The sequence below is a fragment of the Crocodylus siamensis genome, chromosome 4 (assembly GCF_052110815.1).
Source record: "Crocodylus siamensis isolate JL-2025a chromosome 4, ASM5211081v1, whole genome shotgun sequence".
In the NCBI taxonomy this organism is placed as follows: domain Eukaryota; kingdom Metazoa; phylum Chordata; order Crocodylia; family Crocodylidae; genus Crocodylus; species Crocodylus siamensis.
Window position 1 is genome coordinate 167,416,607 of NC_143398.1, and position 24,145 is coordinate 167,440,751.

The 24,145-nt window shown below is 40.4% G+C and overlaps 1 protein-coding gene across 3 annotated transcripts in view; it reads right to left on the minus strand.

Moving 5' to 3' along the window:
• Positions 1-4,526: 4,526 nt before the first annotated feature.
• The window catches only part of INO80D (INO80 complex subunit D), a 58,140-nt gene continuing 38,521 nt past the window's right edge, over positions 4,527-24,145 (minus strand). For all 3 annotated transcript variants that reach the window (XM_090044817.1, XM_090044818.1, XM_090044816.1), the window contains exons 8-11: positions 23,747-23,880; positions 22,297-22,514; positions 19,036-19,193; positions 4,527-17,494 (exon numbers count right to left, since the gene is read on the minus strand). In XM_090044817.1, coding sequence (XP_089900943.1) covers positions 16,326-17,494; positions 19,036-19,193; positions 22,297-22,514; positions 23,747-23,880 — 1,679 coding nt within the window. In that variant the 3' untranslated portion in view covers positions 4,527-16,325. The remainder of the gene's footprint in view (positions 17,495-19,035; positions 19,194-22,296; positions 22,515-23,746; positions 23,881-24,145) is intronic.

Genomic DNA, 24,145 nt, shown 5'->3' on the forward strand with positions numbered 1-24,145 from the left:
TGCTTTGAGCAGGGGGTTGGATTAGATGACCTCCTGAAGTCCCTCCCAACCCTAATTTTCTATGATCTGCAGATACAACTCTGACATAATTACCTTCTTTGCTCTAGGCTGATCTTGAAACCCTAGTCTTGCAATTTCCTTAGATCAACACAGATCAAGAGATCTAGTTTACATTATTGGAGAAAACAGTGGAAAACAGATTTAGTAGACCTGCCCAAAATTGCTCACAGCAGCCCTGGTACTAAAGCTACATGGCTTCTAGCATGTTTACATGGCCTGCATCACAGAGGAATGGACAGTGTGTGCTATGGATGGGCTGCTTGTCTGTGGAAATATACATGTGCAACACAATGGTTTGCTTGCACCCTTGCACAACTTATGCCTAGGCTTCAACAGAAAAGTCATTCAGGGCTGATTTCAAGCCAAACAGGGATATGCGTATTCGGCATGATACTGATCCCACTCCTATTAGGCTATATCAGGAGTAATTCTACAAAAGTGACACCAGCATGAATGAGACAAGAATCAGACTCCTTGATCTAAGGCTAAGATCTGAGGGTGCCTATACATGTGCAGGGAGGCTGCTCCGACAAACTGTCATTACAACACATCAGAGCAAACTCGATTGAGTCTGCTGGACCGTGGTAATTACCACACACCAGCAGACTCCAGCATCATGTGCATCAGTGTCCCTGTGCTGAAAAATGGTGGTGGGGGCATTTTAACTAAAGCTCGTTTGATGAGTGTTAAAGTGATTCTGCCACTGTTTTTCAGGATGGGGACACTGATGCATGTGATGCTCCATGCACTTTAATTAGAGCATTTCTCAGAGCCACTCTAATTAAAGTGCCCCCTCCCAGAGCACATGTACAAATGCCCCAAGTCTTCAGGCAAACTCTTTCACTTTGGCCCCATACTGACATTTAGTTTCTCTTGGGAGAACTGCTGCTCTCCCAGGAGAAACCATGAGTATACAGATGTTCAGGCTTTTTCTCCCACAATAAATATGGCCACTCCAGAAGAAAAATAACCTGGGATCAGCCAGGGTTACAGCACTTCCAGAAGAGTTTCTCCTTCGGAGAGTGAATGTCTGTGCATGCCATGGCTTCTCTCAGAAAAGAACACAGGCCATGTACTCGCATTCAAATAATCTGGAAGAATTCTCCCAGAGTTTGTTCTCCTGGTAGAAAAACTTACCCAGAGAGTCACATGTACAGATAACAGCAGAACAAACTTTCACTTTCCCAAGAAAAACTCTTCTGGAAGTGATTCAACTCTGGTTGTTCCCAAGTTATTGTTCTTCCCAGAGTGGCCATTTTTACTTTGGAAGAAAAAGCCTGAACATCTACACTCATGGCTTCTCCTGGGACAGCAATGACTCTCTTAGGAGAAACTGAATGTCTATAAAAGATGATAGTCTTTTGGCATTCCTTCTCCCCTTCCTTTCCCCACTCCTCAACCCCTGAAAGACAGTGTGTTATTTGCTGGACTCTGCTGCTCCAGAAGGAAGCAGAACAGGCTACCTTCATAATCCCCACATTGTGCTGCTGGGAAACACAAGCTGACCATGGGCAGTCTGGGTAAGCCAATCAAGGCTGACCTATTTGTCACCAGGCAGACAGATCCTGCAGACTGTCATTTGACAATGTAAATAAGCAAGTGATGGAAGATGCTGATCAGAAATAAAGCACTTGGCAGTGGACAAGAAAGCTTACATTATAGCACATCACCAGTCAGCAGGCATGTTGGCAGCTTCAAATGAGAAGCCAAGGAAGAATGAATGTCCTCTCATTGCTTGAGGGGGTCTTTCAGAAAGAGGTTCATTAGGATGATGGTTGGAGACTTGCACAGCCACATCCACCTCCTTCAAGACCCAGAGGATTTCAGTCCCCAGGGTCATGAATTTGGTGTTTTCCACAAGCTATACATTTAAGAACATTAACTCAATCAACCAAACATTTCCATTATGAACCTTATGTCCACAAATGCAAGTTGCAGGTTAGTGTTTTTAAACAGGGTCAATGCTCATACCCATTTAATTCAGACACAACTGCAAAGTGCCACGTGCTCTCTTGGATTATGGGTTCTGATATTTGGTGAAAAGGATTTCTTTCTTCCAGGCCATAATTTTCCAGTTATTAGCTGTGCCTCAGATTCCTTATTGCACGAGGACAACTCATTGATTTAAAGATAGCTAGACTCCAGCCACTCATTTCCTTGTATTTAAATATCACCCATTGTTGTAGTCCCACTGCAACGAAATGAGTCATCTGCTTTTCATGTCAGGAATTAAATGAGTTGTCTAAGAAAACAATTGCCAGCTATAAAAAGGCTGTAACTGAAGGTACTAAGGACAAATACAATGCATGCAAGTGGGCAGCAGAGCCTACTGCATGATTACTGCTGGCCGTGTCTACATGACATGCCAACTGCACAGTCATTTAGTACTTGTATAAAAATACTAAATGACTGCGCAGTAACCCACGTTACTGCACTGTAGTGCCAACAAACAGCCTTTTTGTGACACTACTGAGCAGTAGTCTGCAACTGTAGACACGTCCGCTGAGAACAATTACTCTGGTTTTCAAAAACTCAGGTTAAAGTAATGTTTGGGACATAGCAATTTGTAAGACTAAAAATGTTCCATAAGCTTAATAAAACAAATGTATTTTTTGATGTTCAGAGATGGGAATGGGCTTGCTGATCTGTTTAGTTCTGCTCTAAGTCCACTCAGGGACCTTCCCTTTATTTTTTTGAATCTGAAGTCTTGAAAATGATGGGGCTTCTGCCATTTCCAAATTCAGTTTTGGTGCCAAGATGTATTTACTATAATTCAGCTTAAGCATTCTCTTTCTTGATGTCCACCTTCCGACTTCCATGTCCCCAAATCTCACAATGAAGAGCAAATGCCTTCAAAAACCTTTAAAATACCACTATTCTGTTTACTGTTTATTGCATTTTGTTACTATTCTACCCCTGGCTAAAAAGGTTGACACCCACTGGCCTACTAGATCTGGGATGGAGCATTCACATCTGTAGCCAAAATTGTACTGGCTTTGCACATTGCAGAACTTACACTTAAACTGCTGTTCACCATCACCCTAACTAGATCTTTCTGATCACTACAGCTTGCACATTCTATCATACAGTTCCCTGTCTTCCAGAAAGTCGAGATGTTGCAGTATGAACCAGCATCATCCTCAACTGTAAAACCTGACAACACAAAGCACAAAGTGTTAATATACAGACTACATCACTCATTGTCAGCACTTACCTGTCTTATCAAGCTAACTCTGAGACTGCTTGCATTACAATCAGATAGCAAGAAAAGCAGCCTTAATTATGCTGTCTAGAATGGGCCAGCCACAGTTCATTAAAAAGAGTCAAATTACTAACAGCCTACTCATCAATCTCTGTTTGTTGTTGTTCTTCTGATTAGCAGTGCTGTCTTACTGGATTTTTTTTCCCCTGTAAAATGAGAAGTAGAAGATTGAACCATTTAGGGCACCAGTGTTTTTTATTTGCAAGTCACAATTTCAGATTCAGTTGAAATTGATCATAATTGAAAGTAGTCTAGCTTTGAGTATGTCATGAGGCACTAGGAGGAAGACTATGAAATGATGTTACAGGAGGAACAAACAAACAAGCAACTTACCAGCTGGCATAGAAGATGCAGTTAACAGTTGCTATTGTACAGCTGCAGCTGCTTGGCTCTGCCAAACTGAAAAGGACCAGCCCCAGATGTGCACACTGAGCAAAATATTTCTGAAAGAAAGTGAACACTGTACTGAGAAAAGCTAGTTGTGGCTAAGCAGTCACCCACAGAAGGGCAACTTGTGTGTGGCAGACCACCTCTGGATTGCACACCCCTTGTTGGCTGCTTGTTGGCCTACCAGTCAAATAATTTGGGATGTTGCAGTCTCCTTCCTAGTGCAGAGAGCTCTCTACTTCAAAAAGGGCAAAAAAGACAAAGACAATCTGTATATTTGCCATTCAAGCAATTAAAAAACTCCCTTGCAGTTTCACCTACCAATTGTGCCCACAAAATAATGTCAGTGGCAGTTCTGTCCTGCCATTTACAACAAATGACGAGGAACTAGTTTCTGCAATGATGCCTATCATAACATACTGCATTTTTTAAAAAAATAACAAATTTCTGAGTATATAAAAATCTAGTTCTATCCTATACCATATAGTTCAAAAAATCATTAGCCAAAATAAAGTTTCTGGTCATTAGGATCACTGAACAGGAGTTTAAGAATGTTATGGCTGGAATCTTAATTCTTGTCTGTTAACTAAAAGCAACTCCATTGAAGATGATGGGATTACAATTCAGCATAAAAACAAGTGAGCAGAATTATATCAGAGATCTTTTCAAGCAGAGATTCAGCTATGTAGAAATTATTTGTACATTAGATATTTATGACCTGTGCCAACTAAAATACTTAGCTAAATAAAATAGTACTAATGGTCTTGAACGAGCCAGTAAAAGTTTGGGACAGGGATTTGACTATAGTAAACAAAACTACTTCACAGCAAGATTTATTAATACATCCAAAAGAAAGAAAGAAATCATTTTTGTCACACTATATACAGATAATACATACAGTGTTTTATACACATATTACATCAGTTTTTACACAAGAAAAATATACATAAAAATGTAAACTTTTGTATACAAAAACCCTTAAACAAATTAAACAAGGACCAGATAACAAAAGGAGACCAATCTATTATCATTTCATTGATTTTAAAATGGTAATACAGTACATTCATTGAGAAGTATGAGGAACATGTGAGCCAACTCTTCCTATTTAAAGGGAAAGTACAAACACCAACCTTGCTACCCACCCCTGGAATGCAGTTCTCAAGTGCTTCAGCACTCAAAGCATTAGTGTGAATTTCTACAGATCCTAAGGACTGAATATGAAATGACTGTTCTTCCCCATTCACCACATTCTTTAAAAGCAATCTATGTGCAGAAGCAAACTGGACTGGGCTTTTTGCGCATACTAGCTAGTCTTATAGCTAATACCATGATACAGGATGTGGCAGTGCAGGTTTGTATGTTCCCTTTAAGCAGTCATTAATGATTTTTCTTAATGTAAATTGTTTATTTTCCCAATGTATGGCATGTTGAACACATCTGTTTGTTGGGGTGAAAGGGAACAATGAAAGGGGTACAGAGACTGCTAATCCTTGCTACCATGCAGTTACTTCAAAATCAGTTATGTTTGCAAGCCGTGATTCACTGGTTTCAATATGCACTGCCTCACCTTTGCTTTCCCACTGCAACTTGTTTACATTTTTAACTCTAGTGGCCAACTTTTGTTATGAGGCTCTTTGTTACAAGGCTGTTTCTGATATCAAGCTGTGATCAAGCTACCTTTAAAATGACACAAACACCAACTTCTATTGGACAGCCTTAAAGAGAGTGCACTGTTCCATTCCAACATTTCAGATTGTCCATTTGCCTTCTTTTCTATCACATCTAAACAAAGAGATTTACTACTAATTGTTCAAAGCAACAGCTTTTTAGTTGTCATTCATTTCTCCCCACCTGCATACAGATGTATTGGTTGGGGGAAAAATGAAAAGGTGAGAAAATGACTGCAGAAATTCTTTGGAGAAAAAAAAAAAGTCCTAGTGATGGTCTTTCATATTAAATAAATTAAAAGCTTGTTTATGGAAATTCACCCTCTACAAGGTAAGTTAAGTGTGACACAATAATAATGAGCTGACATTTTCCTTGCAGAGGTAGGAGAATATTAGTCTCCTTAGTGAAATCAGCATTATTGAATGTGGAAAGGAAAAAAAATATTGGTCAATGAAAAATATGGATTGAAACATTTTAAGGAACACATAAACTTTATAATTGGTTAAAAATGAAAAAAACCTCATTACAGCCTTAACTTTAGAAAATTCAAAGAGAAATAAGCATGTAGAAACTGGTGTTTCCATCTCTTTCTTATGGCGATATAATGAATGGCAGTTTTGTAACACTCACCTTTCCAGATAAAAGACAATTACAAATATCTTTAGATAATTAAGAGTCTCCTTTTTTAAATAAAATTTTGATGAACTATTTTTTTCATTTATTACATATAATGCAATTTCAGTGAAAATATTCCAGAAGGGACAGCATTTTGATAAATGTAAAAAAATTGCCAACCAAGATACACACATATAAATGTGTATATGCAGGGTATCTACACTCTATGTACATATTTAATACACATATGCATGAGTATATATCAGGAGAGAACCAATGTGTTGGTTCTCCACATTTACATAAATTGAAATACTGTGTGTAATATATATGCGTGTACATAAATACACACACAGTACACAGACATCATACCCATACACAGGCCCCAACATATGTAATATAAACTCTTCATGTATGAGTGCATGAAAGCTTAGCTAGAACATTACATAGGTTATATTACCCTATAGAACTGCAGGGAAGACAACATTCCAGAGATGAATTGTGACAAAATAATGCCACATTAATATTAGAAGTAATTAGACTCAATGACAAAATTAGAATAGTCTCCTCCATCAAAACTGAAGTACAGTAAGCCATGGGTTGCAACAGCACTTCCAATGTGACCAAGCTGGCTTGTAACTGTTATTATGCTCTAAAAGGTTATGGAATCTCTAGTTAACCAGAAATGTATTAAAATATTTAATAAAAAAGAAATACAAGAGCTGCCTGAACAAGTCAAATAATTTAAATATATGAATAGATGCAAGATAACTGATTTAACCATTTTAATGGCTAACCATAAAGTTACTTTTATTTTTTTAATCTGTTGAAGGTAGAAAGAAGAGAGGTGTATTTCTTTTGATACATCTGTTGTATTCACTAACATGGAAAAGAACACTAGGCTGCAGTATGGGAAACAAAATATGAATCTTCCCTTATCAGGAAAGAGGAAAAAAGGGATTGATTTAAAAAAACAAAACAAAACTAGTCTTATAAATGCATATTGTTAATTCTAACCATGTGGATAGGTTAACTTTTCAGATAGCAGCTTGTACATCTTTTTTTTATGTTCAGAATGAAGAATAAAAAATGGTCACAGACATAAATCACATGCTATCGAAAATGTGGAAAGTTCTGCATTTAAACAAACTATCAGGACAGCTGAGAGTGACCAACCAGGGTATGAGTCAGCTGCTGCTGCTGCAGTCAAAAGGAGTATTTTTATTGAGTTGAAGGAAAGCTGAATCGGACCCTAAAACAATGAAACTGATGGAAAGTTAGATTTTGCAATGTTGGGGCAGAAGAGTAATTGAGATGAAGGTAATGGAACAGAGCTGCAGAAGAGGTGGGTACTGGCAGAGGCCTCACAGAGTATTAACATAGCATAAATGTAAGCAAAAATGTCTGAAGGAAATTCCAGTTTGAGGGTTCAGATAGAAGATCGATGATGATAAGACTCAAATCACAGCAACTGAGATCACCCAAATCCCTCAAAGGAACTAGAAGCAACAGTGCCAGACAAGGCTGTTATCTTTTACACACATTTTGTGATCTCTCTCACACACATATACATATTACATAGAGTGTACGTGTGTGATATATATGTACAGTATATATTGCATATGCACATCAACACACGTATATATAGAATTAGATCTGTTGCTTTTATATGTATTTGTTGTACAATAGTAGAGCAAGTCCACATTCATATGCATCTTTCTGTACAGATATACACAAAATGGGTCTATTCTTTCCCAAAAATTCATAAAATGTTTATGCTATTTACACTGATAATTCCCATTACCATTAGGTAATGACAGGAAAAGGCCTCAAACAATTTCCACCTCCCTACCATTTTACTTGCATATGTACAGGAAGAAGAAAAAACAAGCCATGTGGAAAAGGCTGGAAAATGAAGAAAAACTAGTTCAATAGAATTAGATCTGGTTTACAACTGCTTTTCTCTTTTAAAAGTTTTGGAAAAACGAATGAAAAGATCTTTGCAACATTAAAAACCTGTTATTAAAACAGAGCTTCCAAGTTACAGGGTTTTCATGATGCAAAGTAATAGCAACAGAAGACACATTTACGCTTTTATTCTTTCTGGTCTGCATAGTGTAAGATGACTACTAGGATGAGAAAGAGAGTAAGTAGGAATGTTCTGGTTTTTCCTGCATCTCATCTAAGAACTCTTGTAGAGGTAAAATTTCTCTCAAATGATGAAAAAGAATGGCCATAATTTATTTTTAGGATTTTACAGCACAAGTGAAACTCCCAGGATTTAAAATAGAATTTGTTTTGTATAAATTGAAGCCTCCCAATAGCAATGTCATAGGGTGAAAATGACACGTGGACCTCTCTTGGAAAAAAAAGCAGACTACTTTAGAACAAAACCCTTTAAGAGAATGGAGATCAGTTCATAAACATCACCTATCACAAATCTTTTGAATCTGAAGACACAAGTACAATGGATTGGCAACATTTTCTAAATCAGAATATTATCGTAAAGGTACAGTAATTCCCATATATACCCATGCCACCAAATATATATCTTCCATTTCAAATTTTCTTTAAGAATACCACTCCCACATCTCCCCCTCTACTTCCCAACCATTTAAAAAAAGGCTGTCTTGGGAGCCTGGTATTTTCATGACATTTTAACAGGGCTCAATGCAATTCAATCAAAAAGAATAAAATCAACATGATATCAGAGTTAGCCTTATAACAGAAGACTATGTAGTAGAGAGTTTGGGTATTTATACAATAGTGAGGACATAATAACCCCCTACTAAATATTCACATTTCTACAATACATTCCGTCACCTCTCAACTACGTTTCTCTTTACAAAAACTATGACCTACATACAATATACACATTCATATCACACATACATCCCCCCCAATGCATATTTTTTGTGTGTGTATATAATACATACATGCACACAAGCAGTCTAATTCTATATATAAGTCACAGTGGGAATTCCTTTGTGAGGAAAGGAGGGGAAAAGTTCCTGAATAAGACACTGTGGATTCCTAGATTTAATGTTCTGTCTTTTCAAATTCCAACTCACAGAGCTAACTGGAATAAATACATTAAAAAAAAGTCTTACAGACTTGGCTTACAACTTCCAGCTACAGTAGTTGGATTTTTAATTTGATCTATTTACCCTGTAACTAAACTTCTAACCATCATAGGTACAAACCACAGATAAATTATTGCAGAATGTAACACTCAAAAAAAAGTTACAGGAGCAGTAATATAAGGGTTAAAAAGAGTCTATGTTTTGTTGATACAGGATACCGTTTTATTTATTTATATATATATATAATCTGCAAGGTAGCAAAGAATAGCTGTACACCTTGACACGGCAAAGATCCAGTGTAAAAAGGTGCTTCACTAGTTTTTGTTTCTCCAAAAAAGCTTGTATATAATTTTATAGCTATTAAAAACACATATGCAACATAATTCATTACACTCAATACAGCTTTAGTATAAAACTTATAATTTATGAGGTGATGTTAATAGCATAAATTAATATACCATTTCTCTTAAAATCTACAATAAGTATTCTGAAAGCTCATTGGGGAAGGGTATCTTTAAATAAAAGTTTAAAGCTGAGCGTGATGAAAAAAGATTCTGTTTGTTGAACTTGAGATGAGAGCCCCGAGAAGAGAAAGTCCCTAAGCCAGACACTGTGGACTATAAAACTGAACAAGATTTCTCTTTTTTGTACTCTCACATAGATGACGCTCTACCTTAAATTATTATTTACTTTTAAAACTATTTACTTTTTATGTTAACTGCCCTTATTTCCACAAGGAATCCCTGAGACATACCCAAAACTGTACAGTGAAAATAATCACTGTTCAGAGAAACTGGTTCAACCCCTTCTAAATAGGTGTAGATTCTTTATATGAGAACCAAACTGCCCATCACTTCGGCATGGATCTATTTCCACTGGAACCAACTATACTTGAAGATGCAGGTTAGAGAGTCATTTCAGGGTAAATCAGTCTACTTCAAAGTAGATGCAATAGTGTAGCAATGAGTTGCATTAAAGCAATCTGCACCACAGTTAGTTTTTGGGGAGAGGTTTAGGAATGCTGCCTAGCTGGAGTTTATTTCAGTGAGCACTGACTTAAAAAAACCTGAAGGTGGGCAAAAAATATAACCATTACTAGACCAAGTTCAACATGTGTATTCAATTCATACCCATATGCTGTGTGCGTGTGTATGTATGTGGTATGTGTATGCTGTGGGGGGAAGGGGGATAAAGAATGCACCACTGTATACTGAATGTATAGTTATAAAATCCAAAGCCTAGACTTTATATTATTAATTTTCAAACTGAATTCTAGGAGCCAGGGAAGATGAACATGTGCACTTCAGGTTACCTAAACAAGTGGGGAGTAAAGGGAAAAGAGTGACAGGGTAATTTTTCCAAACACTGTTTCCATACTGCAATGCAAGGCCTGTTTCCTTCTTCTGCACTTCCACTACATAGTCTCATTACATGATAGCAAGAAAAGCAGAACATGTGAAACCAGAATAAAATAGGGGGGAAAAAAGCAAAAAATTCCAACCTGCAATATGACAATCAAATACAGGAACATTTTATAGGTTTGCTTAGTTATTAAGTCACTGAACTCAGCAATTATTCTTCCACCTAGAAATGCAGCCCCCAATGGTTAAAAAAACTGTTATCTTCTGTTGCTGTAATTTGCTTTCCTTTGTCAATGGGAAGCCTCATTCTACCCCAAAATATTAGGTCACGTAAACAATATATCTGCCTCATTTTACTACAGTTTGTTTTGGGTTTTTTTTAAACTTTTTGCTAGAACTAAATACCTTCATGAATCCACTCTAAAAGATTTGGTTTAATTCTGTGAAGTAGGAAGGCTTTTCCATCATTGTATCCACACCTAATTTTGGAAGGACTCCTGCTGTGGGTATTTATTACACTTTTTCTTTAACAAGAAAGATACAAAAGTTTTCTAGGTGATTTTCTACAAATAACTTACTTTAAAATACAAGAAACTTCTGGGAAGAAAAATGCTCATTTAACTTTCTTGAGCATGCACATTTTCTCTCCCCTCCTGGTGGCAAAACCTACACAGTATTCTCAGCAGCTACTTCACAATATGCCATGAAATATCATTTTACTCAATATTCTCATCTATTGCACCATAGCTCTAGGCTCCAAACTTTTATTATGACTCTCCAACACAAAACTGTGTTAAAAGGCAAAAAAGCAAGCAAAAAAATGGAAGAAACCCTCTGATTCAAGCAACACCTTTGGAAGAAAACCATACTTAAGGATACTCCTTTGCCCATCTCAAGAGCATGTCTTCACTGCAAGCTTAGTCTGGATTCTTAATTAGGTGTTGCCCCTAACCTCCTTCCTGTCTGCATACAAAAGAAAATATTCAGACTTTTAACCCTGGCCAACTGACTAAGAAGGTGGATTAGAGCCTGGCAGTCCTTCAATATCTTCCCATATATCCTCAAGTGCCCAGAAGTTCTGATGACACAACCAGAAGAGCCTAACACCCAGGATGACGCTGTAACTCAGATAGGGCTTTGCAGTATGGCTGATGACAGTTGGGTTAAGATGACCTACATGTCCATTGCTTGAACTAACTCTGTAGTGAAGATGCCCCTTGAGAATAATTCATTTTCATCCTCTTTCATGAAGTTCTTTCTTCCCAGCAAAGAAAATCAAAGCCGAATTGGATGTGGGAGGGGGTCACAGAAAACTATTAGAAACTAAGTTCTGTTCTGAGTTCCTGAGTACATTGTAGGGAAGAGATCCTCAGGTAAGTTGGTGCAGTACTACCAGAGCCAACAGAGATGACCCACTGACCCCTGCTGAGAATCAGACTTGATTTCTAAACATTGGGATCACTCAGGGTGCGTCTACACGATACACTACTGTGCAGTAGCAGTGAGCTATTATGCAGTAGCGCTGGCAGGCACTAACCATGATGCGATGCTACTGCGCAGTAGTAATGAGCTACTGAGCAGTCACCCACTGCTACTGAGCAGTAAGTAGTGTCTGAGAAAAACTGTGGGGACGCAGTCCGCCGCACATGTAGACGCAGCCACTGAGAATGACAGCTAGAAAAAGAAAATCATGCAGTTGGCAATGCAGCTTCCAGTGAAACTGTTATTTTTAAAACAAAGATTTTCCCCTTGCTCTCAATCATTCACAACAGAAGAGACATTTCTCTTGCATTTGTACTTCCAATCTCACCTCCAATATTTTGCCCAGTAGGTATAAACTTCTCAGGAAACGACCATAGAAATAAGAACTATGAATTACAAAGAAAACAATCCCTCATTTCATTCACCTGCTGCATGCCACCAAGAAGCCTATCTTTTGCACAGGCCATCACTCAACAGGTTAAGCAGAATAACAATCTGTTTTTTCTGAACAAATGTTTAACATTTAAACATTAGCAAAAGTTGTACCGATGTGTACAGAAATAAGGCAATCAGCACAAGAGAGGAAACAAAACAGCATCATGACAAAAGGGGAGGGCTGAGATGATGCAACTTTTTAGAGATGCTTCTAATAATACAGCAACTAGTAGAGGCAATGAATCAGTTCCAGACTCTATCCATACACAAATGCAGCACCCATTAATGCCAATGGGAGCTAAGCCTGCGCATGACACTGATGTTTGCTCAATAAATTCACAGGTAAAGGCAAGCCATACAAACCTTAACTGATACTACTTTATAAACCAGGCTGGCATTGTGCTATCCCTCACTGGCCTCCACACATTGTCCAAAACTTACGCTTCTGTGCCAAGACAAACTAGTATTACATTACCACCAGAAATAACATTATTGCTTATAGTCATTTTGTTCCATGCCAAATTCTTTTTCATTCTATAAAACCTGAACTTTACATAAAGAAATTAACCCTTGGGCTACACAAGTTTTATTCCACTTGTTTTCTGCACAAGTGGCATATAAATATCAAGTGTTGAAAATGAAAGGGTTAGAACTGCTACATGGACTCTTTGGTGAAAGAGGAATGTTGTGCTAATTGCTGTATTACAGAAGGTATACTTTCCTTGAAAGCTGTTAGGGAACTATATTAAAAGGCCATGTGAAACCTCAGGTGTAAAAATCTTAATTCCTGGAGGGCCAGGAATGAAGTGTCTGGCTAGATAAGTCCTTGAGCTTACTGCTTCCAGCATTACTAGGGTGGTGATCCTGTTAGGTGAACAGAACTCCAGTGAAATCAACAGGCTCTCTGTAGAAGTTGAGATTCACTTGCACAGAGCTCGCTGCACATTTAGAACCTGAAATCCTAACTGCTTCCTAAACTGTAATATCCTAAAGTTGATTACATTTAAATCAGTTGAACTGAAGCTGCAACTAATAACAAGCTTGACCATTTCAGGAAAAATGCACACAGATCTCTATTCTAATACATGTAAATGAAAAACTATATTTTAAAAAGTGCAAATTTATTCTGCTCACTGAAAAATGTTATGCAGTTGAAGTTTAGGCAGAAATCACCAAGGGATGCATGAAACTGAGATTTAAGGAGGGGATCTTTAAGCTGCCTTAAGGGAATTTGGGTACATAATGCTGGCCAATTTCAAACAGAAATTATGAATCTTAATTTCTTTAGGCAGTTTTGAAAATACCAGCCTAAACAAATTATTGAGTTACAGGCCAGGCTCTGTTCCAAGTTACACTGGTGTAAATCCACAGTAACTAATTTTGACTAAAAAATGTTCCACAATGCCTACCATCATCAATTGGAAAGAGAATCTGGCCTTTAAGCATGTTTTTCACTGTTTGAAAAAGTGGAGTAAGAAGGGCTGCTGCTGTTCCAGATCAAATTTTGATGAAATACAAACAGTATTTCATGGCCCAGGTCCTGAACCAATCACTTGAATTGGTTCACTTTAACATGCTGTAAAATAGGCAGATTTAAGAACTGACCTCTACACATTTTGTGCATTTGTTCGCCCTTCTTTTTCAGCCAGTAATCCCAAACATTGAAGAAGGTATATGATACAGTGAGAAACATCTGCAAACAAAATACGTTTCCTCAGTAGTATGGGGGGCAGCATGCAAAAAGACAATACAGGAAAAAAATCCGGTCAGCTTTGCTTCATTTCACAATATCAGTGGGGATTCCTCAACCAGCATGACAATCACAAGCAGGATTGTTTAGGCTTCATTTCAACCTTTTACATGATTTTAAAACATTCACATCTGTTACAAGCATATTTAAAATCACACTTAAGAATATTAGGGTGTATTATATATTATCATGCCCTGTTTTACTAAATATGGAAATACGGATTTCATAATGTCAAAAGCAAAAAAATGTTTTCCCCTCCACTAGCATTTCAGCAAGAGATGTACACATCATCCTTATTCCTTTATAAATAATAATAAAAAAGACAAGGCTGTCAAAAAAGAAGGGAATGGCTATAATAACTGGGATAGAAACCAGAGGTAGGCTAGGTTTCAATCCTTGTCCTTGGGAAGTTTGGGGGAGACTGTTTGGGTAGGGGATTTTGGTTTGAGCCTGATTGGTAACATAAAATAGAGTCAACAAATGGAGAGAAAACACATTATTCAACATCACTAGGGAATAATGAGCTCAATTCAATGTTCCCCTGATCGAAGAAAATATTAATCCTCTCCATTAGATGTGTTCTCTCTATGTATCTTTTTATCATATAAATTAGGCTAGACTATATGCAGCCAAATATCTTACATTGTAACAAATAATGAAACCTGTCTTCAACAGGAGAGGAAGATATGCTTCTTCTATATTCTCTTATATGCATCTTTGAAGTAAACCAAACAGTGGAGACTTATACCTATTGAGCAGTTGTTTTTACAGTCAGCCAAGTCACAGAGTAGAGTAGCTAGTCTGACCCTTATAAAGTCACAAGCTTTTTTTTTTTCTGATTAACGGATACAAGTAAACTCCTCATGATTTTTATTTTTTTAATTCTTTAGGGAAAAAAAAGATATAACAGAAATCTACCACCTCTTTATAAAGAGCTCAAGTTATTAGAGGCAAGACTAAAAACTATCTTTAGCAAACAGGCAAGAAGAGCAACATAGTAAGAAATTCTTTCTATCCACATTATCTCCATATTTTGCTTAAGTTGTCTTTTGGTTAGGGGTGATCATCATTCACACACACCAGCCAGTACCTACATACATTTGGCTCCCCATACAGAACAATCTCACAAATGTCTCAAAAACTGTATGGCTCCCAGTACAAAACCACTACTATTACAGAAGGAGTATCAGTAGCAAAAGAGTGTGAGAAATTCATCAATTTTAATCAATGGGGTTTAACCTAGACTTGTCTGAATAGGTAGCATACCATAGGATTCTTCCAGTTTCAGCTAGGAGATACCTGCCAGGCAAGGACTCCTGGATACAGTCACATTTGAAAAGGCAAACCATCCACACTACAAGGCCACAGTAATTCAGCAATGGAGGGAATTTCTGCATGGGAATCTTGACTACATCATTATTTCAATCCTATTTTTCTCTGTTCTCTCCCTATGCCAACTTTGTAAACAGCAACAATTCTCAGTGCTGTGGGAAAAAAGGCAAAGCTGATTTGCCCTGGGCAGTCATTGCCCTCTCTGCTCAACATACTTAAACAGGGAAGGGGGAAATCAGCATGCAGTAGGAACAGTGACTGATTTCAGGAGAAAATTAGCTTCCTCAAAGATTTAAAGGAACTACTGCTCCCCCCAAACACACACACGCACACAGAAGAGGTCAAAAAACTATTTTTAAGTTGTCAATATTAATAATTGAACCATGGTCTTGATGTAGTGCTTCAGTGCACCATTATCAAACCAAAGTGCAGAGCCAATTTTCCATGCCATGTTCTACCTTAACAAAAAAAAAAGTGAGTTCTGCCCACAGAAAACTTCCTAGATGTGCTAATGGGATGGAAAGCACTGATCTGAACCCTAGGAAACAGTAACGTGCAATGGTTATCTGAGGTATCTTCCCATTTCTAGGTCTTACTGCTAAGATCAATTACATCCAGTAACTGTGCTGTATCCTTAAGGAAATTATTGGGCAATGGTGAACCTGCCCATAGTAAATGAGCACCAGTGCAGAAAAGCACATGTGAACACTAGAGCAAGGTTCACTGATGGGTGACCCTGGTCAGGACTGAAGCAGAGCTTTAACACCATCTTTAAAAAAAAAACAAAAAAAAAAAACAACAAACTTTAAAAGGAAAAAGGGAGGACAAGAAAGAGGAAAGAAGATAGAAAACACAGGGTCCCCATCTGCCTGTAAATATACAGACAGACAAGCTCAGTTGGAAGTGGTGAAGGGAGCAGATGCATTATTGGTACTAGTAGCTGTGGCACCTGTTACTGTGAAGCCTGTGGGAGGAGCTATGGAGCTGTGGCTGGGCTGCAGGTCCTTGGGAATGCCACTGTGTGAGCTCAGCTGGTGGCCAAAGGCGGCGCTGAACTGAGGGAGTTGCTGTTTGGGGGAAGTGGAGGCCATTAGTTCAGCAGAGGAAGGACCCATGCCACTAAAACTGGTCTGTGGTAACCCCGGAAGCACACTGGAGCTGTTGGGGGTCACAGTGGCGAAGGCAGGCTGTGTGGTCTCTGAGTGCGAGGTGGTAGGTGGTGTGGAAAGGGAAGTGGAAAGAAGGTGTCCATCTGCACCAAGAAGGTTGCTAAACGGAGAGGGATCACCAAGATTGACAGGGAGATTTCCCCAGTGAGTTCTGGGGTTCACCACCCCACTAAGTGGCACATCCAGCTGCGTTGGGAGCAAGTGCTGTGCCATAATGGGCATCTCTGCTGAGAATGTAGCTGCCAAGTTATCACCAGAATAGGATGTGGTATGGGGGGATGTGATATGGTCGCTGTAGGGAGACGGCACATGCTCACTATCGTAATGGCTTCCATGGGGTGAGGAGTGTGAATGGTCACTGCTGTATTGCTGTCGTGAGGTGATTAGGTCATCTGCCTTGCTCAGCAGCTGGGCAGGGTGTGGCCTCTGGGAGGCATGGCTGCCATCATGAAGTCCATGAAACTGTCCTGGGAAGGCTCTCTCCCCAAGTCCACTCTGGCTTATCAGAGTGGCAGAAGTAAGGCCGACGTTGGCTGGGGCAGAGAATTGCCCCTGGATCTGCCCTGCCAGGGGCGTAGGTGGATTGGACAAGGTAGCAGAACGGAGCAAGTTTTCATCCAGCTCCAGACCGGAGAAATTATCATGTACTATGCGCCCATTCAACAGCTCCCCCAGGTCCGTATTAACCTCTCGGCTCAAGGACTGGATTCCTGGAGCTCCAGCACCTGTGGAGAACACCCCTATCCCTCTATCTGATAGCTCCTGAACTGGCACACCATCTGTCTGTGTAAGTACTCCAATAGTACTTAGGCACTCAAGAGAAGTTACAGCCTGCAGGGCTCGTTCCAGTTCCTCTGCCTCCTCTGTAGTAGGAAGGAGGTCTCCATTTTTACCTACAGAAACAAGGACAGAAATTAGTGTGCTCTTCACAAGTATATGAGACATTGTGATGCTAGGAATTCAGTTGTCCAAAAAGTTTAAAAATGTGATACATTTTCAGACTGACTCATGGTACAGACGGGGAAAAAACCCTCTCCTTATCAGAGGTATGAGGCAGGAAAATAAAAAGTCTTCTTGTTCTCATTAAGAAAGGTTTTTCAATGTAAATGCTATACACTGGGAGCATCTACACATGCATTTAAGCATGACTAAATTTGATTTGCATTATGCTAATGTGCATTAAGTGATCTTTGGCAGGTGTCCCTACAGCACTGCCATGTGCCCCGAGTGGCTGGGCAGACCCAGCACTAAAGTTAGTACCACGTTGCATCTACATGTGCATTGATCCACTTTAACTAATTTGCAGGTATCAAATTGAGGTGCAATTAGCCTAATTTCACTATTTTTAATGCGCATTAAGGCTTGCACAGGTAGAGACACTCCTGTAATGCGCATTAAATTAGGCTAATACACATTAACATGTCTTGTGTAGATGCACCCATTAAGTTTTAAATAGTCATTAGATTTATATGAGCCACACAAGCTTAACTAAAAAGGAACTTGTAAAGCATAATGCTATAATATCAGCCCACAAAATCAATTTTGTTCTGATGTGAACTCGATTTAAAATACCCCTGAAATGATACTAACAGGATTAAAGCCTTGCACTCCTGGTCTAAGTTTGTGTCAGCTTAGATAGTTCTACACTAGGATCCCAACTCTTGGTGGTTCATTTCCAAACCTCTGGCCCCCTGTGCTGAATGTTGAAGTCTAATACCCAAAAATGCAGCTGTCTTTCAGCTCTAAAGCAAATTTTTTAGCCATTAATAAGCTTTCTGCTTTCCCTTGATGACTGGCACAGACTATGTCTGTTATTCCAGCCTCCCTTGATGGTGGAAAAGTGTTACTACTGAAAATTTGATTGACTAAACTGTGACGATGACATGCAGAAGAATGTAAAGTTAGTTATTACAATGATGGCTAAATTAAGACTTTTATATAGGGTGACCATATGTCCCGCTTTAGCTGGGACAGTCCTGGATTTCAGAGGCTGGTCCTGGCCAGCTGCTGGGAATTATAATGGGCATCCTAGTAGTGCAGGGACACGGGATACAGTCTGGCCAGGAGCTGGAGTAGTGAGGATTGTCTTGCAAGCAGGCAGATACTGCTGCCTGCTCTCACCGACTTGAAGAGCACAGGAGGGGGGAGAGGTGTATGGTGGGGAAAGTGCAGTGTTCTGGATTTCCATATGGTCAGCTACTTCTATAGCACTAGTTACAAAACCAAGCAGATCACAGGTCCTCTAAACTATGCTATTCTTAGATGTCATATATAAATAGTGGGACGATGGTGCATTTCAAGTCTTAAAAGTTATACTTTCAAGAACTAATAAGCAGGTGAGCCTTTAACTGCAAACTTTAAACAATATGAATGTATTTGGTTGCTTCCTCAGCTCAATGTTTGTATTAATTTTTACATAAAATAAAATATCTACCTTCAAAGAAATCAAAATCTTGCAAATCATCAGGCAGCCGTGGTAGGACATCAGAGAAGTCCTCCTGATTCAATTCCAGGTCATGTGGAATGTCTGTGATTTCATTGGCGATGTCATCAGGCAGCTCATCTGTACTCAACTCCGGTGTGGAGGGACTCCTGGGGAAAGAATATTGTTAGTTCCACTCTTCAGTCTTGATGTCTCTGTACTGCAAGCCTGTTTTAATGGTAGATACCTATTTAAGGGTCTGTCTGTTTCACAGTTTCTAGGGTCAGAAGGGACCCGAGTAGATCATCTAGTCTGACCCCCTGCCATGACAGGAAAGAGTACTGGGCTCAAACGACCCCAGCAAGGTGTTCATCTAACCTCCTCTTATAAACCCCCAGGGTAGGAGCCTGCACCACTTCTCTTGGAAGTTGGTTCCAGATCCTAGCCGCCCTGACTGTGAAGTAGTGCCTCCTGATATCTAGCCTGAATCTACCCTCTCCCAGCTTGTGACTGTTATTCCTGGTCACTCCTGGCAGTGCTCGGGGGAACAGGGACTCCCCCAATGCCTGCTGATCCCCCCTGACTAGTTTATAACAGGCCACTAGATCCCCCCCTCAGCCTTCTCTTTTAGAAGCTGAAAAGGTTCAGGTCCTGTAGCCTCACCTCATAGGGCCTGCCCTGCTGTCCCCTGATCATGCAAGTGGCCCTCCTCTGGACCCTCTCCATGCTGTCCACATCCCTCTTGAAGTGCAGCGCCCAGAACTGGATGCTGTACTCCAACTGCAGCCTGACCAATGCAGCATAGAGGGGGAGGATCACCTCTTTGGACCTGCTCGAGATGCATCTGTGGATGCATGACAAGGTACGGCTGGCCTTCCTAACTGCCTCCCCACACTGCCAGCCCATGTTCATCTTGGAGTCAATGATGACCCCCAGATCCTTTTCCGCCTCTGTGCTGACAAGAGGGGAGTTCCCCAGCCTGTAGGTATGGTGCCAGTTGTTCCTCCCCAGGTGCATCACTTTGCATTTGTCTGTGTTGAATCCCATCCTATTCTCATCCGCCCACCCTTGTAACCTGTCTAGGTCCGATTGTAGCCTGTTGCTTCCTTCTAGTGTGCCCTCATCCCCCCACATCTTAGTGTCGTCAGCAAATTTGAACAGGATGCTTTTTACCCCCTCGTCCAAGTCACTGATGAAGATGTTGAACAGTGTGGGCCCGAGGACCAAGCCCTGCGGAACCCCACTGCCCACGTCCTTCCAGGTTGAGAAGGACCCACCCCTACCACCCTCTGGGTGCGGCCCTCCAGCCAGTTGGCGACCCATTTGACTGTGTGGGTGTCCACACCACAGTCCCCTAGTTTCTTAATGAGAACGGGGTGAGAGACAGTGTCGAAAGCCTTCCGGAAGTCCAGGAAGACTATGTCCACTGCTACCCCTGCATCTAAGGATTTGGTGATCTGATCATAAGAGGCCACCAGGTTGGTCTGACAGGACCTGCCACTGATGAACCCATGTTGGTTGCCCCTAAGCATGCAGTCCCCTGCTGGCCCCTCATGGATGTGTGCCAGAATAATTTTCTCAAACAGCTTGCCTAGGATTGAGGTAAGGCTAACTGGCCTATAGTCTCCTGGGTCCTCCTTCTTCCCCTTTTTTGAAGATGGGAACCATGTTGGCCCTCTTCCAGTCCTCCGGCACCACACCAGAGCACCACGCGTGCTCGTAAAGCCGTGCCAGGGGTCCTGCAATGACCTCGACCAATTCCTTTAGAACTCTAGGGTGGAGATCGTCTGGGCCGGCTGACTTGAATACATCCAGTCCCTCCAGAAGTTCCCTAACTAGTTCCTCACTAACCCTTGGCCCAGGTGTGCCTTCCCTGGGGCCCGAGGGGGGCAGGGAGGTGACTGTTTTGGTCCCTACTTAGGAAGATGGAGGCAAAGAAATTGTTAAACATGTTAGCTTTGTCGTCTGGTGTGATGACCAAATTTCCCAACACATCCTGTTCTCTACTATATTCTCCCACTATTTTTTTGAAAAGCCAACCAGAAAGAATGTTGTTTGCACATATTTCTTTAAAACTCTTACATTTTTCTCATGATTATGGATCCATACAATGCCCATGAATAGCAAAATAGTTTCTTCATTAAACCAAGCCATTAACGAAATCTGAAATTAACATTTTCCCATTCTTCCTTGCAGCTTCTCCTTTGTACTCACAGAGATGCCAAGATTCCTGAATGTGTCCATTATTTAAAAAAGTAATTTATTAAGTGGTTGAGGAAAGAAAAACTACCCTATCAACCAAATCAAGATCAAGACATTGGAGCCTAGGGCTACAGCCACACAAACATGGACAATTGGTTCCCCAGGGAATGCCTGTAACATGCGCCTTCTGGCACATGGTAGGTTACCCTGGGCAGGGGAGGGGAGGCTGGGGCCAGCACTGGACTGGCCTCAGCAGCCTTACCTGGGGCCTTGGAGGCTCCCAGGGCTGCAGCAGCAGAGTCCAGAGGAGAGCCACGCGCATGATCAGAGGTCAGGAAAACAGTTCTTACGATGACAGGCTGAGAGCCATGGGACTCTTTAGCCTGGAAAAGCGCAGGCTCAGGGGCGATCTGATGGCCACCTACAAGTTTATCAGGGGTGACCACCAGGATCTGGGTGAACGTCTGTTCACCAGAGTGCCCCAAGGGATGACGAGGTCGAACGGTCACAAACTCCTGCAAGACCATTTCAGGCTGGACATAAGGAAGAATTTCTTTACTGTCTGAGCCCCCAAGGTCTGGAACAGTCTGCCAGCGGAGGTGGTTCAAGCACCTACATTGAACACCTTCAAGAGCAAATTGGATGCTTATCTTGCTGGGATCCTATGACCCCAGCTGACTTCCTGCCCTTTGGGCAGGGGGCTGGACTCGATCTCCCGAGGTCCCTTCCAGCCCTAATGTCTATGAAATCTATGAAATCTACTACGCAGACCATAGCTGGCAGCTGCAGTGTGGCTCTGGCTGGCCCGGCTCCGGTTTTGAGCGGTGCATGCTGTCCCCACATGCACTGCTCTGGCTTTTTTTCCATCAACCCCCAAAACCCAAAGCCCTGCACTGCTCCCTTGCAGCGTGGAGAACAGCTGAATGTGTGGTATGTGGCACTGCAGACATGTCCTAGGTGCCCAACTTTTCAATGTTCAGACTAAACAGCATACCAACTCTGACATTTCCTCTGATATTTAATATAAAATTAAAGTTAAAATAAACAAAATGAGGTACTGCTGCTGCTGACCGTATGTGAGAGATCTCTACTGGCAGTGAGACGCTGGTGGGCATGCTGAGGTTCCCTTGGGGCACTGCAGGAGGAATGGGTTTCTGGGGCCGCCGTGGTCCCCGCCTTCTCTTCTTTTTGTGTTTTTTGGTAAGTGCAGGTGGCTTGGTTTTTTTCCTGGGTTTCCTCTGCTGCTGGTGCTGAACTTTGCGGGAGCTGTCCCCTCTCAAAAAATTGTCCTGATAGAGACAATGAGAGAAAAGGAAATATTTTAGGAACAAATGCAACCATCTTCAGCCTTTTCTTGCCATCCCAAATTGTCTACAATTTGAAGAGGAACTCTCTAGCTGCCCTCAGGCATGCTCAAGCAGGAATATGAAAATCAAGTTGTGTTCTTTCTGTCTTTGGCATTGTCACCAACAGCAGATAGCACAGGTGACAGGAGGGGAAAATGGAACAAGCTTGTTTCTCAATCTCAGACTGGATTAGAAGGGTTGGCAGTTTGAACAACAATATCCTATGGATATCAGAGGTAGAGCAAATATGGAAATCTACAATGTCACTTTTTAAAGACTTTTTTGAACTAAAACTACAGTGTGGTGCTTACACAATCCAAATTAAAAATTTGAAGCACCCTATAGAAACATTAAAGAGAGCAACCTGCTGGCCAATTATAAAATAAAGTGCCATTTTGCTGGCTATGAAGTGAGTTATATTCAGTCTTCAAGTGCAATTATGATGGCTGCAACAAAGAGCTTTGAAGTGTTAAGCAGAGAGAGAAATGAAAGGGAGAAAATCGTCAGGCCTTTGGCAGGGGTACTGAAGATTACCTAAAATAACCCCCAAGCCCTGGATTGAAATGTAAATTTCCATATTAAATTAATAAAACACAGAGGAAGCCTTACAGTACAAGGCAGCCTAACAAGTAGTTTTCCTAAAGGAAAAGTAATAGTGTTCCTAAATAGTTTTTTTGAATTTTCAAAAAAAATAAAAAAAAAGTAGGGGAAGGTAAAGGATCACTGGGCACACAGACTATCCTAAAAATGTTTAATCTTTCATGGAGAGGAGGAGGAGGAGGAGATTGGAAAAATGGAAACACCTCAGCTCTACTAACCTTGATAGTTTCTCAGGCTCTAGCAAACACAAGACTGAAGTAATGATTCCTGTAGTAGCATGTCCATATGCCTTAGCCATGAGTAATATATCACAGAATTCTGGGTAATGGCTAGGTCAGTTCCCACCCCATAACCTTCCACTAAGGTATATTTTTAGAAGTCCTGTTCTTGCATACCCAAAGCAGTAAGATATTAAAAATTCATGTTGTACCCTTTGATACATTTGGGATTTTTTTTAAACAAATGTTTATAAATCTAATCCAGCTTGCTAACAGGTTACAGTTCACAAAAGCACTGAGTTAAACAGAACAGAATTTAATCCCAATTAAATAACTGTTGCTTTAGTTTGTACTTACCATTTTTTTGGCATGTTCTTCACACAAAGGTGTCTGATGTGTAATGTCAAAAACTGGCACAGAGCACTGTTGCCCATCTGCAAACTTGGCTGTGCAACTTGAGAAGAGCTGCTGAGAACGATTCAATAGGATATCTATGCATTTCTGTGTCAGGAACAACACACCAGCAGTGATGGAGGAAAGCCATTTGATTTGTCATTCTAATAAAAATCAAAGCCTTGAATTTTATTTGCCTGTCAAAATGCTATTTTTAATGGTGTATCTTATTTAAGTTCAAAGCAAGATAAGGTTCCAACCCAACTTTAAAGCAAAAAATTACATTAATGCAGAACTGGTAATGATTTTATCATATATTAGAATGGGTTTATGGAAGCAGCTATTTCACTAATGAGTTCTTAG